The sequence below is a fragment of the Prinia subflava genome, chromosome 13 (genome assembly GCF_021018805.1).
Source record: "Prinia subflava isolate CZ2003 ecotype Zambia chromosome 13, Cam_Psub_1.2, whole genome shotgun sequence".
Lineage (NCBI taxonomy): Eukaryota > Metazoa > Chordata > Aves > Passeriformes > Cisticolidae > Prinia > Prinia subflava.
Window position 1 is genome coordinate 13,141,901 of NC_086259.1, and position 16,646 is coordinate 13,158,546.

Below are 16,646 nucleotides of genomic sequence, written 5' to 3' on the forward strand. Positions count from 1 at the left end.
CAAATATTTGAGTGCTGTTACATTTTATGGACTTCTACCCAGCAGAGGATATTAGGGGGAGGAGAGGGCAGTAAGCTGCGGAGATTTTGCTCTCTCATCTTTCCATGTTTCCAGCCTGCTCCTTAGCACTGCGGCAGAGCTCTTCCCTGCGGAGCATGAAGCCATGCGGCTAATGTCCCCATCTGTGACTCTCTCTCTCATCCCCTCCCTGGTGGGCAGTGCTGTCTGTGCCTGCATGGCCTGAAATTCCTCAGCGAGGCATGATGCTTGGGCTTTCAGGTCCTGTACCCAGCCCCTTTGCTCAGTGCTTGTAGGGCAGAGGACCCATTAAAGCAACCTGTTCTTGGAGCAATGCTGGTGGAGTGTGCAGTGGCTCTTGGTCTTGTGGGGATGCCTTCTTCTTGAAATAGAGGGGGCTGGGATGGACAGAGTGCTGCTTTCTCTTCTGTCTTTGCAGCTAGTGGGTCAGGACCTATTTTGAGATGATTTAACACATGCTTTCTGGCTTTCCCATCCTTGCTTGGAAAAATCAGGTCAGCTACCCACCGCGTTTGTCTCGCTTAGCTCAGGAGCTTCTCTGAGCTCCTCAGGAAGAGAGGAGGACCCTGCATTTCCTAGAAAAAAGCAAATTCAGGAAATGACTTGTCCTTGCAGGCTGAGTTCTGTGTTGTTGGGTCATGGGTTTTTCCCCTAGTAGTGAATGAACCACCCTTTTCTACAGGATGGGGAGCTATAAGAATTCTTACTATGGTGATGGCCAGCTGGCAGCCCAAGAGCTTAGTCTAGTCCATGCATTATCCAGCCTCTGGATTGCCATCAGTCCAAGCAAACCATGAATATTATTTTATATGTGTTGCAGGAGTGGAAAAGAGAGTTATACCTACATAAGGTCAGACAAATTTTACTTGATCAACTGCAGTATCATACAGAATGGGAATGAGGCTAGTACTGAACGCAGAGCAGTTGGCCTGCTGTAAGAAACATAATAATCTGTAATATCAGTCCTGCTCAATGTCTCCCCAAACAGGAAGCAGCAGACAGAAAAAAACAGCTATAACAAGGTTTCGGGTTAGAGATCCTAGACCACTTCCCAGACACACAGAACTGTTTGGCCAAGCCAGTCAGAGGTGGTGGTGCCATCTTGGCTCCAGAAGGGTACGAAAACCAGGCCTGTACCGATTTCCAGCTGGACAGCACAAGCTCGCGAGAAGGTCTGGATGCCACCGCGGCTGTCGGGTTATGTTTTCTGTAGAGAAGAGTCTGTCTGCTCCTGGACAGATGGCAGCCCTTCGGCATTGTATCCCAGTCAGCCAACCTTTTTGTGAGAGGTTTGCACAAGGGTAGATGGCTACTGTGACTCTGTGGAAAGCCAGCCTCTCTAACTTAACTTTTTAGTCTTAGCTTTGTGGTGTGATGCAAACTGCTAGAGAGCACTATGCTGAGATTTTGTATAAACCCCTTTCCCAGACCACTGGGATCTGTGTCCAGAGTTTCGCATTCCACTTCCAGCTAACAAGAGTGAAGAGGGAAGTTTGGGTGCCCACCTCAAGGTAATCTCCAAAGGGGTAGATATTAATAAGCCACTGGATAGATTTTTACCTGCTCAGTGCCTTCCAGGATCTCTCAGCAAGCCAAATGCCAAGCCGAGGTGGGAGGCCTCAATTAAATGTTCTGAGGGTAGATGGAAGGGTGCAGGAGGAAAGTTGCCTCTCCCACCATGCACAGCAGCTGCTTAATGCCAGACAGACTTCCACAGATTGAGAGGTCAGCTCTGAAACACAGATGTGTGAGAAAGAGAGGGAGAGTGAGGGGGAGAGTCATACATGTAGCTATTTATTCAGTGTCTACAAAAACTTCTAAGGACTTGGAGATGGGCCCTGGATGTCTCTGGAAAAGGCATATTCATCAGCCATACTTTGTTTCCAGGATTTCTTCAGACTCAGTTTGATTACCCCCAGGTTCATGGCTCATGATGGCCACTACTATTTTCACAAGATTGCTTGCTGATGACTGGTACTGTGCTGAATTGCCTCATACCACCAGCCAAGTTGCAGTGCCTATCTTTTCCCCCATTGCATGGATTTTCTGACATGTTCTGAGAAGCAGCTCCTGGTACAACCAGCCACCAGAGGAAATTGCCCCTGGGTTAACCTTTGAGATAGGCTTTGAGACAAGTATCATAAATCAGAGTAAATAACAGCAAAAAAAAAAAGATATTTACTGGGATTTAGCTCACCAAAAGGAAAAGACAGTACAGTGTGGCACACCAGCTCATATCTCCAGTGACTGTAACACTGCACAGCTCTGTAGGGTTTAGCAGATTTGTACGACACAGATTCACACAAGGTTTTGCCTCTCCCTTAAATTTCCCCTTCCAGAAAACTATTCGTTTTGGGGAAACAAAAATAATCCTAGTCAGTGTCTAGATAACTTCAAAGGATCAGAGCCAGGATTTGCCCTGGCATAGTCAGAGATGGGGACCTGGGTCCTACTCCAGTGTGACTCTGCAGCAGGCAGGGCAACAGCAGCTTTGCTGGTACCTTCATAGTGGAGTTCTGCTGGTATCTTCATGGGCATCAGTTATAGATGGTTCTAAGGAACAGGTAATTAGAGGTGGTCTGTATCAGTGTGATGGAAAATAAATTGCTTCCAGAGACAAACGCAGCTGCCAGTAGTGTCAGACTGCAGGGAGGGGCTCCTCTCCCTTCCAGCCAGGAAATATTTTAATTGGGCTGTGTGGCTGTTGCAAGTGAAGTCACAAGTTTGTATGCTGAGCACAGGCTGTGAGCATGGTGACAGTGACATATGGGAGACAATTAAATAACTGCAGTTATGTCCAGGTTAGGGAGAGAACAGATCCCCTTTTGAACTGGATTTATACCAGAAGTGTGGTGCACAGGTAGCCCACAACCTGGGGTTAGGAATGACACATGCCAACTTCCCACTGTGTTTACAAGCGTTTTATTCACATCTGCCTGTGGGCTTCAGACCCTGCCGTAGCCTTACAGAGCCCTCTCCATTCCCTGACCAGTGTGGAGGTTTGTTCTTTAGCAAATAGTTATTTGGTCTTTTGGCTTGGTGTCTAAAGCTTGGATGTGTAATTTCACCTTACCGCGGTCTCTAAGCTCGGCTGTCTCCCCAGGCAATGCCCAGCCAGCTTTAGTTCTCCTGCTGTAGGTGGATGGAATCAGCATTTGGGAATGACACAAAGTGACAAATCCCACTCTCCATAATGAACAGCCCAAAGGCTTTCAGCTCAGGTTTTAGGGTTTCACCTGCAAGGGAAAATGCAAGCCATTGGGGAGTGACAGCAGGAGATGTGGGAATGCTGCAGAGATAGGCTAGGGTGCTCATGCTGGATAAGAACTAGCATGAAGGAGACCAGCCTTATCTCTTATCCCCCTCCCAGATGTCTTGTTCCGAAGAGACAGGAGACAGAGCAGCTGGGAAAGGCAGAGGCAGCAGTGGTGGAATGAGCCCTGCACCATTTTGTAGCTCCTACCAGCAATCCCAGGGGCCAAGCACTGCCTATTTTTAGCTCCTGAGGTAGCTGAAATACCACCGTGATGTTCATTAACGACAACCCTGTCGGATGGGAACTGCAGGGCAGGGGAATGGGGGACTGGTTGGCCTGTTTTGTTTTGCTTTAATTGCTGGCTGCAGTACAGAAGCAGAGCGTGGCAGGAGGCTCGGCTCCTCTCACCTCAGGAAAAGCAGGAGCAGCAGACCCGGGGGAGGCAGGCAGGGAAAAGTCAATCAGGCAGTATTTAAAAGTCTACCTGCTGGGCCCAGGGGGAGTTGGAGATTTTAATGTCATTCCCAGCTTGAGACACAGCCTGGAGAGTGAGAAAAGAAAGGGGTATCTTCTCTTCTTGGATCCTTAATTGCTCATTAAATCATCTAAAAAATGTCTGAACTCCTGGATGGCTCCATGCTCCTTGACAGAGGGACTTCAACCTTGGCAGGGGGAAGGGGCATTTTTAAAAGTATTCATTTCACCTGCTTTTTCTGGATCTGTAAAACCAAGAGTTCAGTGGTTCACTCTGCAAAATAAAACTAAGTCTGGAATATTTTTATTACTGTTCAGCAAAAGCAATAAACTTTCCTTCGAGTTCTTCCCCTGTTTCAGCCTGCTGGCTCTCAGTCTGCCCTGCAGGCAGGTGTCCATGCTGTGGGAGGACAGGCTCTCCTGTCCCCAGAAGGGACCTCCAGTGACTGCAGAGGAGCATGTACCAAAATAATCCCCTGCCCTATGTGCTCAGCCCCACTTCTGACCCACCAGACTCACAAATAACCACAGCCAGAAATGTCTGTGTCTGATCACTCCCATTCTGCCTTGTCATTGCTGTTCATATCTGCTTAAAACCCCCATGTGTTGGGTCTTACTCATGGGGAACTGCCACAAGTCTCAGTAGTTGAAAAAGTTACACAGCTATTTCCCAGCACAGAAAATATGATGACTGTGCCATACCCTCTGATGTTTTACAAAAAGCAACCTGCAGTTAAATCCACAAAATTCAGAACAAGCCCAGACCATGCCCATGACAGCTGGAGAGTTTCAAATGTGCTTTGCCATCACAGACAGATGGACAGATCTGTGACTTATACCTATAACCCTGTCCAGCAGTCAACATAATATAGAAAGACATCCTTCTACCCGACTGGAAGTGTGGATACTTTTCCTGCATCACCCATGCACAAATAATGGGGCCAAGGCAGACTGCAGCCATTAGCAGGTTTTATGTCATTTAGAGTCTGTGAAAAGAGCAGAATTGCAGCTCCAGCAGGGCAAGCAAACCATACAGATGATTTATGAATATTCACTCAGCTCACAAGCACTCCGGGGCAGAAAACAAGCTTTTGAAATTAACTGAACTCTTCAAGGTTCTTCGTTTGTCTTGGCTTTGAGGTGTGAGTCACCAATACTTTTTCTCTCAAATGAGCAGTCTGTACAGAGGGCTGGGAGGATTCCTGGGCACTAAAATATGAAGTTAAGTGCTCTGTGAGAAAGATTTTATGTTCATAAAGCCTTCAAAGCATAGAGTCCACCCCATTAAGCTTTATGGGATACAGTACTGAGACTGAGACTTCTTCAGCCCATAAAGGCTGGATGTTCAGGGCACCTGAGGCTCCTTCATTGAGTACGGAAATCTCCATCGGCTTCAATCTCCAGTGCTTTCAGTTTGGTGCCCTGCAATTTTTCCACAGTTTCAATGCTTAACAAAGAGGCTACAGAGTTTTGATCCTGACCATGCAGACCCTGTCATACACTTGTCGTTGCCATCCATACAATAAGGTTCTTGTGATGCTCCTGAATGATGGCACTTCTAATTGTACCCAGCAAAGCTTGGGCAGATCCTGTACTCCCCTCTTGAGATTTGTGTTTCTGGTCTGCACTTGCTGGCTTAGATCAAGCACCCTGGAAGGCAAAGATTTCCACCTGCATTCAGCCAAGAATGGGTTCAATCTAGCAGACAAGAGACAAGGTGGTAAAACAAGAAGGTTGTCTTGAGGAGTTTGCCGCACACACACAAGGAACAAGAGCTCCTCTTCTCCAGTTAATTATAGCAATAATAGTTGGGTTTGTTTCAGCTAGTAGAACTATGATACATTTACAAAGCAATGAATGAAAAACTCTGCAGATTAGTCAACATCCCAAGGATTTCAGGAGTCTGTGGGTGCTATGGGACATTTCCTTCTTGCAAAGCAAGCAGACGGGGTCATGAATTTGAGTGTCCTGCTTCACAAATGAGTGAAGCATCAGCCACTGTGGACTATTGCAGGAGGGCTGAACTCAGCTGTTCCACGGCTGTCTAGACATTCCCATTCTAAATCTGAGACATCTTCCAGACCCAAGTTGTGTTAGAGCACTGTCCTCCAGGAAAAGCTGCTGTTCCAGTGAATCTCATTTTTCTCACCATAAAGCTCCATCTGAAAATGGCCAGCTGGCCCTGCCCTCACCACCATGCTCCATAACCGTGGGAGATTCCTCTCCCTCTGAGTCACAGAGCGCCACAGCCAGCCAAGGTGGCCTGCATTAACAGGAATTAGCCCTCCTAGCAGGGACTCATAGCAAAAAACAAGAATTTGGGAAAAACAATAAACCAGCATCTGGAAAAAATTGTTTCTGGAGTCTTTCTGCTGTTCTTTCTGATACAAAGCCCCCACTTCAGCAAGGTTCCAGACTCGGTTAAAGCAGACATTGTTGCTAACAATTTTAAATATCAACAATTTTGTACATGTATGAATTTCTTCCTGTTCCCATGAAATTCCACACATGTGCAGTGCAGACTGCTTTGTCTGTTGACTAGAAACACTTGTTGATATGAGGTGGATTGCACAAACAGTCTTTTTCCTTGTGATTTCCTTCCTCCATTCTCCTTTTGCCCTTTCAGCTGGATCACACAGTGCGGATGCTAAAGCTCTGTCTCGAGAAACACAGCCTCTTTACTCCTGATGGTTTGGTGAACTGTTTCTGAAATCTCTGGCTCCAAATTCTGCCTTGAGCATCTCTGTGACCTCTTGTTTCCTTCCTCTGCAGGCTGATGCCAAGATGGTCTGCGATGTCGTCAGTCGGATGGAGGACACAGAGCCCTTCTCTCCAGAGCTGCTGTCAGCTATGATGAGGCTCTGGGCAGACTCTGGGATCCAAGAATGCTTCAACCGGTCCCGGGAATATCAACTTAACGACTCAGCCCAATAGTGAGTATTCCTGTCCATAGTCTTTCATGTTAAGAAGCTGCATTTGGTTTTGTTAAAGTTTTAGCTGAAGTGAATGACTTCATTGCAGTGGAACTGAGCATGTCTCTGCTTGCAGTCTGGGATGTGTTTTGTGTCACAGGCTGCGGCAAAGCATAAAGGATCAGGCAGGACATTCATGTCCCCTGTTGGCCAGTCTGGGGTCAGGTCTGTGACCCCAAGGTCAGGTTCCCAAACTGCTCCCAAATGTCTCAAGGTAGGTTTTTGCAAACATGGATCTGGCAAATATAGGCAGATCAACCTGTGGGCACAGCAGATGGCTCCTTTGCCTATCCGATTGAGAACAGAAGGGTGTGATCACCTGCTTTGTACAGCATACAGCTCTTGGGTTTGCTTTTCTTTCCTCTGCTTGCTTTTTTTTCCCACCATACTTTCCATAGTTGTAGGTAAGCTGGGTTACCAAGGTAACCAAGGGTAAGGGACATCTTTACTTTTCCTGGGGCATTGAGTCACTCTTGTAATACAATCAGTGACTTCTCTACCATGTGGGACCACATCCAGATGTCATTCAGTGGTGATTGTCTGAATCCATGGCTTTGGTTCATACTGTCATGAGGACAGGACATCCACCCATAAACGGCTGCTGTGGCTCTAAAGAGATGTTCAGTGTCTCCCCAGTTTCAGATCACACACATTTCTAATGACAATTGATCTAATTCATTTGCTTCCACCTAGGCCAGGAGACTAAAGGTTTTCATCCCATAATTTCAATCACAGCATCTGTTGCAGTCAGGCAAAATGCCCCTGGCCCTGGACTGTGTCTTGGGCAAGAGTCAGCCAAAGGTGGTTCAGTATAAACATAAGGAACAGGCAGGCAGAGAATGTTCATTTCCCCAGTTGTACCCTCGGACCTTTTGGTAGTCAGGGAAATAAAGGCTTCTCAATGGTGTCGGGCAGTGCTATGTCCGTGCTTTTGGCTGTCGCAATATCCCATATCAACAAGTTCACCAGCTGTTTCATGCACTTCTGGAGTTGTTATTGCATGTTTTGATTGTTTGGTATCTCTGCTTAGGGTTGTTCCTGGGTATCTGTCAAAAGGCAACCCAGGCACTGGTGTGGCTGCTGGTTTTGTTTTGTGTTGTGGGCCTGGTGTTCCCAGCTGCACCAGCTGCTCCCATCCAAGCTGGCAGGGCATCTCCTGAGGTGCTGCAGCAGAAGGCAAATGATGACACATCATTTGGCATTGATGGAAAAATGAATGGGAAACCTGCAGATGTGTGGTTGGTGACACAGCATCCTACCCAACACCTCAGAGATGAAACTGGCATTCTACCACCTTTTAATCAATACTAGGTGGATGATGGTTCAATCTATATTTCATTGTCTGTAATAGCAAAATCAGCTTTCTCTTGCCATCAGCTTTTTTCTTTTTTCTTTTTTTTCTTGTCCCCCCTGCCCCCCACAAAAAGGGTATGATGGCATAAACATACCTTTAGAGATATAAATTATCTAAAATGCCAGTCCTAATTGCATTATAACCTTGTGGAAAAATCTTCATTTGTTTTAGAGCCAATTACCTTGAGGAAAGGACTTTGATTTTTTTTCCATGCAAGATAGCAGTTGAAAATAATAAGTAGAGCTCTTCCAGTATGACCAGCTGCTGGGCAATTCATCAGCAAGAGCTCTGAAACCACAAGCAGTTTCTAGACATCAACTGAAGAGGCTCTGTGCTGTAGTATTCGCAGCAATTTCAATCTGGGAGCAGCCCAGCCAAGTGAATTCTGGTGTCTCTGACAAAATCTCTTGCATCCAGATGAGGATGGATGACCCTCCTTGCCGGGGGAGTGCTGTGCTGCCTCTCTCCTTAGCTGCACTGTGACTTGTGCTGTGGCTGGACACCTTTTTTTCTCTGGGCTAGGTTGGATGGAGAAGCTGACAAAGTCCTTCTCATTTACAGCCTTGCTGGTGTTTAGGAGCCTCTGGTGGTTCCACCACTGGGAGCAGAGATGCTGTCCCATGGCAGGGCACCATAACATGTCCTGCTGCGCCTCTAGGCCCTGGTGCCATCACAGGAGATGGTGGTTCAAATGAGAGCTCAGTTGGTACTTCTCATGCCCAGTGGACTCCCAGTGAAAAGAGGAATATATTTTACTTAATTTTTCAATGCTTTGGTGTTGTTTACTTTTGCATGAGTGGAAGATTCGAGACAGTTTTATATTTTTTCCCACCCTGGGAAAAGGCTTGTCTTTATTGACACTGATACTCAGTTTAAAACCTAACAGCTACAAAATGTGTTTTCATTAGGGCTGAGAAAAATAAATTCCAGACAAGAACTGAATTCTAAGTTCCCCAAAGTCTGAAAAACAGTGACAGGCAGTGAGCCGCACTAGCATTTCATTTCAGGCTTCCCTTGGTGTTAAGCTGTAGGGACTGGCATTTTGCTGCCAGGAGGGAAGTTTCCTACAGGAATTGGAGATTGTGCTCCATGGCTGCTCAGCACATGCCACAAAACCTGAAGGCACCAAGTGACCAGGTCGTGTTGTGGCCAGCACAGGTGAGACCTTCAGGAGTGCTCCTGGCACTTCCCTTCACCCCAGAAACCACCCGCCAAATGCCCTGAGTGCTTTTCAGAACCTCCCCCTGCTGCTTGGCTATTTCTGAGGAGCCACCACCTGGGCTTCACTGAGTCGGGGCTGCTGTTGTCCTTAATTGCTCTTCCAGTGCTTTACCTTGAGTTTTTTTAAATGGCTGGAACAACAAGCCTTCTGTTGCTGCCCCTGGGAGACCAAGTCACAGACTAACCAACAGCCTGCAAGGGTCGGCAGCATGCCTCTAACCAGTCTGTCATCAATTTCACTAAAAATAAGTTTAATCTTTTGTGTTAGACTAAAAAGAAGTGAGTATTAGCTCCCTTCTGGAGCCAGATGGGCCGGAGCACATTGCTTTCTAACTTCTGATACATGCACACAGTATGGATTTTCCGCAAAGCTTTGTTTCTTTTGGGCTCTAAGGTCAGCTGGTCTTTAGCAAGGATTTTGTAGCTACTGCAAAGGAGCAGTAGAAAACAGGACTTTTGCAAAGAAAAAACATGATCGAGGAAGAGGGAAGGTTCTGTAATGAACCCCCTGTGTCTTGGACTGCAAAAAGCAAAACCATAAGGAAGGCAAGACAAGGGAAGAGAGTAACATGTAGCAATTGGCTTCATCTTTTTTTATTACTGCATTTTTTTGTAGTTCCCTAAGGCAAATTTACGGGTGGGTTGCGTTCCACATTCCTAATATCTTGATTATGTTTTTTATTCCTACTTAGTCTCCTCTTCCTTTCTTGTCTCTATGCCTAGGAGCTAAATCTACCTCTGATCATCAAAGAGTCTGGGCAATGCTGATGTCTTTTTCTTCTCCAGCCAGTTTCTGTCTGTGGAAACACATCTGTGACCCACATTTTGCTTTCAAAATCAGCAAAATAGAGGTTTCCAGCTGGTTTCCTTAATCTCCTACTTTTGTTCAGATTTTAAAATTGTCTTGTGTTTCCTAGCCTCGAGTTGCTAACTAGGCTGGTCAGTGGAGTGCAGCACATAGGGCAAGTCTGATTTAACCACCCAGAGATGGAGACCTGCTTTGAACAGCCTCCAAACTTCAGGGGGGAAATGGAGCAGACAGAGCATCCACACGAGCACTGATTTTCCGTGTGCATCTCCAAACAGGAACAGGCCCTGCAAGATGTGTAGGCAGAGACAGTTTGCAAGTACACAGACACAAAAAAGCCAGAACCTCTCTCAAGTTCTTCTCTTCCTGCTTCCAGTACTTTGAAAGATCATTTGATAATGCCAGGGCTGTGAAACTGCCGTGAAAATGTAAAATATTTTAGGCCTGCATTCAACCCATCCATCTTCACACATATCAGAGGTGTCAGGGCTAGGAAGCTTGTTGCCTTTGGCTCTCTCCATCAGGAGCCAAGGGAGGGAGAGATGCCTCTGAAGAGGGATACAGACCTCACTGCTCACTGGAGAAAAAGAGATGCAATTGTGTTTGTTGCTCTACCACAGCAAACCACAGCACTGACATCGCAAGTCTGTGCCAAATACCAAGCCCAAACTGGACAACATTTTGATTATTCCATCTGCAAGGACTGGTCTGGCAGTGCCTTACAGAAAAATGGCACCAGACTCAGAATAAAATACTGCAGTGCCTTTCTTCTCACCCCATCTTGTGTGGGACTGTTCTCTGATCTATTTTTCTTGCAAAAGAATTGTCTTTGCACGATGCTATCACCTTCCCTACTGATACTTGCTGCATCCCACGTGCCAACACACACTTTGCATCAAAAAAGCAGTTAAGAAAGTAGAGCCAGATGTTGTTGTGATGTGGTGAATGGCTTCCAGATTGAGCCCTGACAAGGCAGCACTGAAACAGACTGGCCAGAGAGGCTATAAAATCTCCATCCTTGGAAGTGCTCAATGCTGAGCCACCTGAGCTAACTTTCAACCTGAATTTAATTTCGAAGTTGGTCCTGCTTTGAACAGGGGGGTGGGCCAGATGAACTCCAGAGGTCCAACCCACACTGGCACTCTTGGATTTGTTTTTTTTCCCTTCACTCTTTCTCTGATAACACTGGGTTTAAAAGAGAGAAAGAGTCTTCAAGGTTTGCTGCAGTTTCCTGTGTCTAGTCATGTAGGACCATGCAGCTGTGTGATAATGTCCATGTCCCACAAGTCCCATGGTCTAAACATTTACCTTGCTGGCTTCACCAGTAAGGCAAACATTTAAACCATGGGACTTGTGGGACTTGGTCATTATGCATGACTGTCAGGACATGATCCATTTTAATAAGCTGCAATTGTTTCTGGCACGCTCAGACTGAGGAAAAAAGAATTATAGGTCAAGGTTTTGCATTAATATTCCCATCAGGTGTGTAGATTCCATTTTCTCATCACAGCTTTTGCATTAGAATATGGTTTTCTGCACACCCATCTTACTCGTGCTTGTCACTTGCGCTCCCTTGCATTTAATTGGAGGCAGTAGCAGCATAAATGGAACAATCCAATTAATTGGGATGACTTGCATTGCACTGTTTATTGAACAATCCACCTTTGTGTCTTGGAACCCAATAAAGCAGAAAGGAAAAATACATCACAAGTGTAGAGGTAGGTACATTTGTCTGAATTTATGGTTTAATTTGCCCCAGTAAGTAAATATGCCCACCAGCTCTGAATAATAAAGTTCCCCCTACGACAAGAACAACAAAACAGTCCATAAAGGCCAGACATGGTTGACTGGAATCACCAACCTTGTTCCATTCCCACAAATGAGATGCAAATCTATTTCCAGAGAGAAGCAGCTCTGCAATGTCTGCTGGTGCTGATGCTGGCTCTGAAGTGGGGTTGTTTCTTGTCAGTGCAAGGTGAGGGAGACACGGGAAATCTGAGCCTCAACCTGTTGTAATCTAGCAGGGCTTGGGCTTGGTAGAGGTATTAGGTTTTGTTATTATCCTCATAAATTAAGGAATTGCTGTTCTTGTATGGCTTCACCTAGGGCTGAGTGTGAGGTGGTGGAAGAGCACAATAGGAAAGACATTGTTTTTTAAATCAGCTGAAGTTTTCCAGCATCTCCCCCTCAGTCTTCACCCACCTGGAACACCCAATTTCACAAAAATTGGGTACAAACTCTCCAGGGGTTGCCTCTGTTGGCCCAAAGCAGAGTGGAGACCACATCAGACTATCTTGACAGTGGGTGTTAAGTGATGCTCACCTTCCTATCTGACCAAATGCTGACAGGAGAGCATGAGAATTGAGCTTCTTTGGCAGAAAACTCATAGGCAGAGGTCTGCTGGACTCTGCATAACACAGCCTCATCATGAGACATTGGACCTCCATCCCTCTTGGTCCCTCTCTGACCACAGGGCAGAGGCAGAGCTCCACCAGACCCACCCTCCTTTGGAGTAAAGCTCTGAAGAGATGCAGGAGATACAGACTGCCCTGCAAGGAGGAGCAGAGAAGCTAAATAGGTAGTTCATTCCTTGAGGACAAAGGCATAGCAGTACCTGCCACCTCTCTCCCATTTTTCATTCTGTGTTGCATCATAACTGTGTTGTCTTTCGCCTGGAATTAGTAAAATCTTGACATTTTGACTAAGTAAATTGGTGTTTAATAAGACACAATTAAATGGGCTCATCAGATCAGTGCTGTCCCCATTTTGGCAAAGCTCACACCGAAAGGGTGGGAGCTGAGGTAGTTCACACTGCCTGGAGGAGGAGACACTGCAAGAACTTGGAAACGAGCTCCTCTCATTTCACATTTTGCTTAGTGGGGAGGAGCAGCCAGCACCATTTATAAACACAGCACAGGGCATCCCCCCAAGGAAACCTGCTGAACTGTAGTCCTGCACCCCAGATAATCTGTTCTCATCACCAACTGACAGACCCAACAGGAATTTCTTCCTGCCTTGTGAAGGGCTGTGGGTGACAGATTCAGCGCAGAAAGATGTGACTTTTTTTTTGGCTGAGTATTTGTGTATTTTTAGGCTGAAATGTCCTTATGAAACCAGCTGGAGCTGGCAGGCTGCCACCAAGGGTTGGGATTGGGTTTTTTTGGTTCTGTTGAGTTTGTTTTTTCACTGCTGCCCCTATTGCTGGCTTGGGCCTCCCTCTCCCACCAGCTCTGCCCTTCCACAGGCAGCACTCACTCCCTGAAGTGAGCACCTCACACCTCACTGGGTCTCCCACCTTTCACCCCAACCTCCTCATCACACCAGGGTGTGGCAGTGCTGGGATGCAGCTTCACAGCCAGGGAGTCCAGACTCTCCTTGGAACTTGCAGCCCCTGCCCCTCCTGCCCTGCAAAGCCAAGGAATCCAATTCCCTCTCCCTTTCTGCACCCTGAGGTTTGATGTACCATGCACCCCCAGCTCTACCATCACACCCTGCCCTACAAGACAAACAGCATCGCTCACACAGGCTGAGGACAGGACAGGGGTGCACCAGAGAGGCTCTCAGGGTAACTATTGCTCCTAGAACCTCCCTAGGGAATTGGGTAGCTCTAGCAAGGCGTATGTACCCCGTGTGTGTGATTCCTTCTTTATGCCAGCTAGTCAGCACCCAGCTCTGTGCACTAGGGGCTCTGAGCCCTGTCCCCCAGCAGTGTGTGTGACCATGTGGGGACCATCCGGCTGCTCTCAGCCTCCTGATTCTGCAGTGTGTCTGCAGGAAAATCTGTCAAGAGACCACCATGCTGAGGCTCTTCACACGGCTGCCGTCGGGTCTGGCACCATCTGTGACGCTGGGAGGTGAGCCTGGCGGTGGCATGTGGTTTCCCGATGTATTTGCTATCCTTTTGAAACCCTTAAATGGCAAAGAATGGCAGGAATGCAGGGATTTCTTTGTAGCCAGGCTCCGCGATGGAGCAAGCTGTCTTCCACACAGGTCTGCAGGCACCAGTGGTGGCGGTGTGATGGGGGATGATGCACAGCTGCCTGTGCCCCCCTCCCCCAGTCCTATTCCAGAAATCATCCCAGTTTGTAAAGAAAAGTAGAAAAAGGACTTTGCTGCAGTCCAGGGAGCAGGTAGCAGTACATTGGGAGCACTGGGGCAGAGCTGCCTGCACCAGCCATGGGATGAACAGCCCAGGAGAAGCCACTGCAGCCTAGGACAAGCCCTGCCAAGCAGAACAGATCAGCTCTGTATGCTTAGGATGCAGTTATCTTCCTTTCCCCTCCTTCACAATTTCTGATTCCTCCGTGGATCATCCCATTCCCCATCCTGTGCCCTGCTCAGGGCTTTGGCACCACTGTGCAATTCATCAGGTCCCACGGTGCAGGAAAGCTCCAAAAGCTTTTGAGTGAAGCTAGGGGTGTGCAGCTGCTGCCACTCATTCCCCCCACCCCCTCCTGGGGACCAGACAGTGCACACACTCACCCTTTCCCATTAGAAGAATGCAGCATCCCCATGCTCAGGTTAGGAGTTTTATTCAAAATCCAGCTTTAAGGTTAGGAGTTAAATCCAAAACCAATCACAAGCTTAGCTGAAACTCCCTGTTTTTATTAAGAGAAGCATTGAAAAATTGCTTTTATCGGCTGCTTCCTAAAGCCTCTGGCTTGTACTTTAAAGCCTTTTGTCTGTGACCAGGAGCGCTGGAAAGCCCTTTTTTATTTCCTTAAGCAAATAGCCCATCTCATATCTAGCCTTGAGGGGCTTGAGAGAAGAAAAGGGGGGAAAAAAGGATGTGACACACTGTAAAATCACAAGGTCACAGGACTCAGCAATGATGGTTTTGAAGGACCAGGTCTGTGCCCATGAAGGGAGGGTGTCACAGGCTCTGTTAGGAAGGCAGAGCTCCCGGGCCCCTGGGAGCCGTGTGCCCGCGGGCCAGCCGGCTGGAGCTCCTTGTCGCGGTTCCCGGCGGGGACAGTGACACGCTGCTGTTGGGGACAATAACACGCTGCTGTTTATGAGTTGCTGACATCCAGGGTGGCGAGAGCAGCGGGGGCAGCAGCAGAGCAGGGCAGGAGCTGGTGGGGTTGGGCAGGCAGAGCATGGCAGGGGGCTGGGGGAGCCCCACCAGAGCAGAGTCCCAGCACCTGGCCGAGACTGTTCTGTGGGCTGGGATTTGCTCTGTGGAGCTCAGGGCACTGATTCTTTCACAGACTAATTGATACAATAGCTCTAATTAGCCCTGGAGCAAACAGCACTTTGTGTCTTGCTTATCCAGGCCATGTGCTGAGCCAACATTCAACCCCCAGCCATCGAGCTGCATTTTGGATGGAAGGAAGAAAATGTGGGGTCCTTTCTCCAGGACTCAGCAGCACAGACACAAGTTTGGGCATGGCCAGTGCTGTGTGTGCGGTGTGTAAAGGGAGTGTCTTGGGAGAAACCTGGCACCAGGGGCATTTAGGCACAAGCTAAATGTGCAGGTGGCAAGGGGGCTGTGATTTTCCTGGGGATTTCAGTACAGCCCAGTGGAGACCACCACTCCAGGGCTGGGTCAGTGCCAGGGTGGCCTTCCTGCCTCCTCCCTCTCTTGGAAAGCTGACAAGGGGGTTCTTTGTACCTGTTTTTCCCCAGAGCACCCATAGATGAGACTATTGTTGTCTTAGGCAGCAGAACTGAAGGCAGACAAATGTGATGCTGCCATGGCACTGCTCATGTGCCACTCTGCCATACAAGCTGGGCATGAGCTCCATCAGCACAGGGGGCCTAATACACTGCACACAGATTTTTGACCTTTTCCTGTATTTTTTTAATTTTGCCCCTGCAACACACTAGTTGGCACTAGCTAGTGCTAGGTCTGTGTCAGTCCGTTCATCCACACCTTTTACACTATTACAGTAAAAATAACAAAGACTGTCTATGAACTATTGTTTCATCTTCCCCATGTATGTTCCTTGCCTTCAGACCACTGACATATGACACAGATCCAAACCCAAAACTCCTGTATTGTCAGTCCACCCAGAAAAAAAACCTGTAAGCCCCCAATGTGCCTCTCCCCCTGCCCAGCTCAGGCTCTCAGGATATTCCTGCAAGGACTGTCAGGGACAGGCACACACTCACTCTGCTTTGTGGGCACAGGCTCTGGGCAGGGTTTCTCAGTTTGTTCATGACAGCAGAAGGAGGCTGGAGAGCAGCGGAGTGAACACCCATCTTCGTGCCAAAATCCCCATTCCCCACCTCCAGTACATTTAATGCATTTGAATGCTTGAGTGCCTGGAGAAGAGACCTCCTCAAAGGTCCCTGGGCACCCCAAGACTCTCCAAAGACTGAATTTATTGGGAAAAAAAAGGGCAGAAATGGTTCTGAGCTTAGATTTCAGGCAGTGCCTACTCCATGCTGCTGGGAGGAAAAGGAAGAGATGCAGGGGAGAGGGAAGCCAGGCAGAAATTGCACCATGGAGCCATGCCAAGAAGTGTCAGCTCTGGTTTTGGTGGTTAGTCCAAGTCTTTTGCTGGGGATTTACAATGC

General features: G+C 47.6%; 1 protein-coding gene across 2 annotated transcripts in view; it reads left to right on the top strand.

Moving 5' to 3' along the window:
* Positions 1 to 16,646, top strand: part of GNAO1 (G protein subunit alpha o1) — a 139,330-nt gene that overhangs the window by 84,312 nt on the left and 38,372 nt on the right. For both annotated transcript variants that reach the window (XM_063410545.1, XM_063410544.1), the window contains exon 4: positions 6,542 to 6,702. In XM_063410545.1, the coding sequence (XP_063266615.1) occupies positions 6,542 to 6,702 (161 nt within the window). The remainder of the gene's footprint in view (positions 1 to 6,541; positions 6,703 to 16,646) is intronic.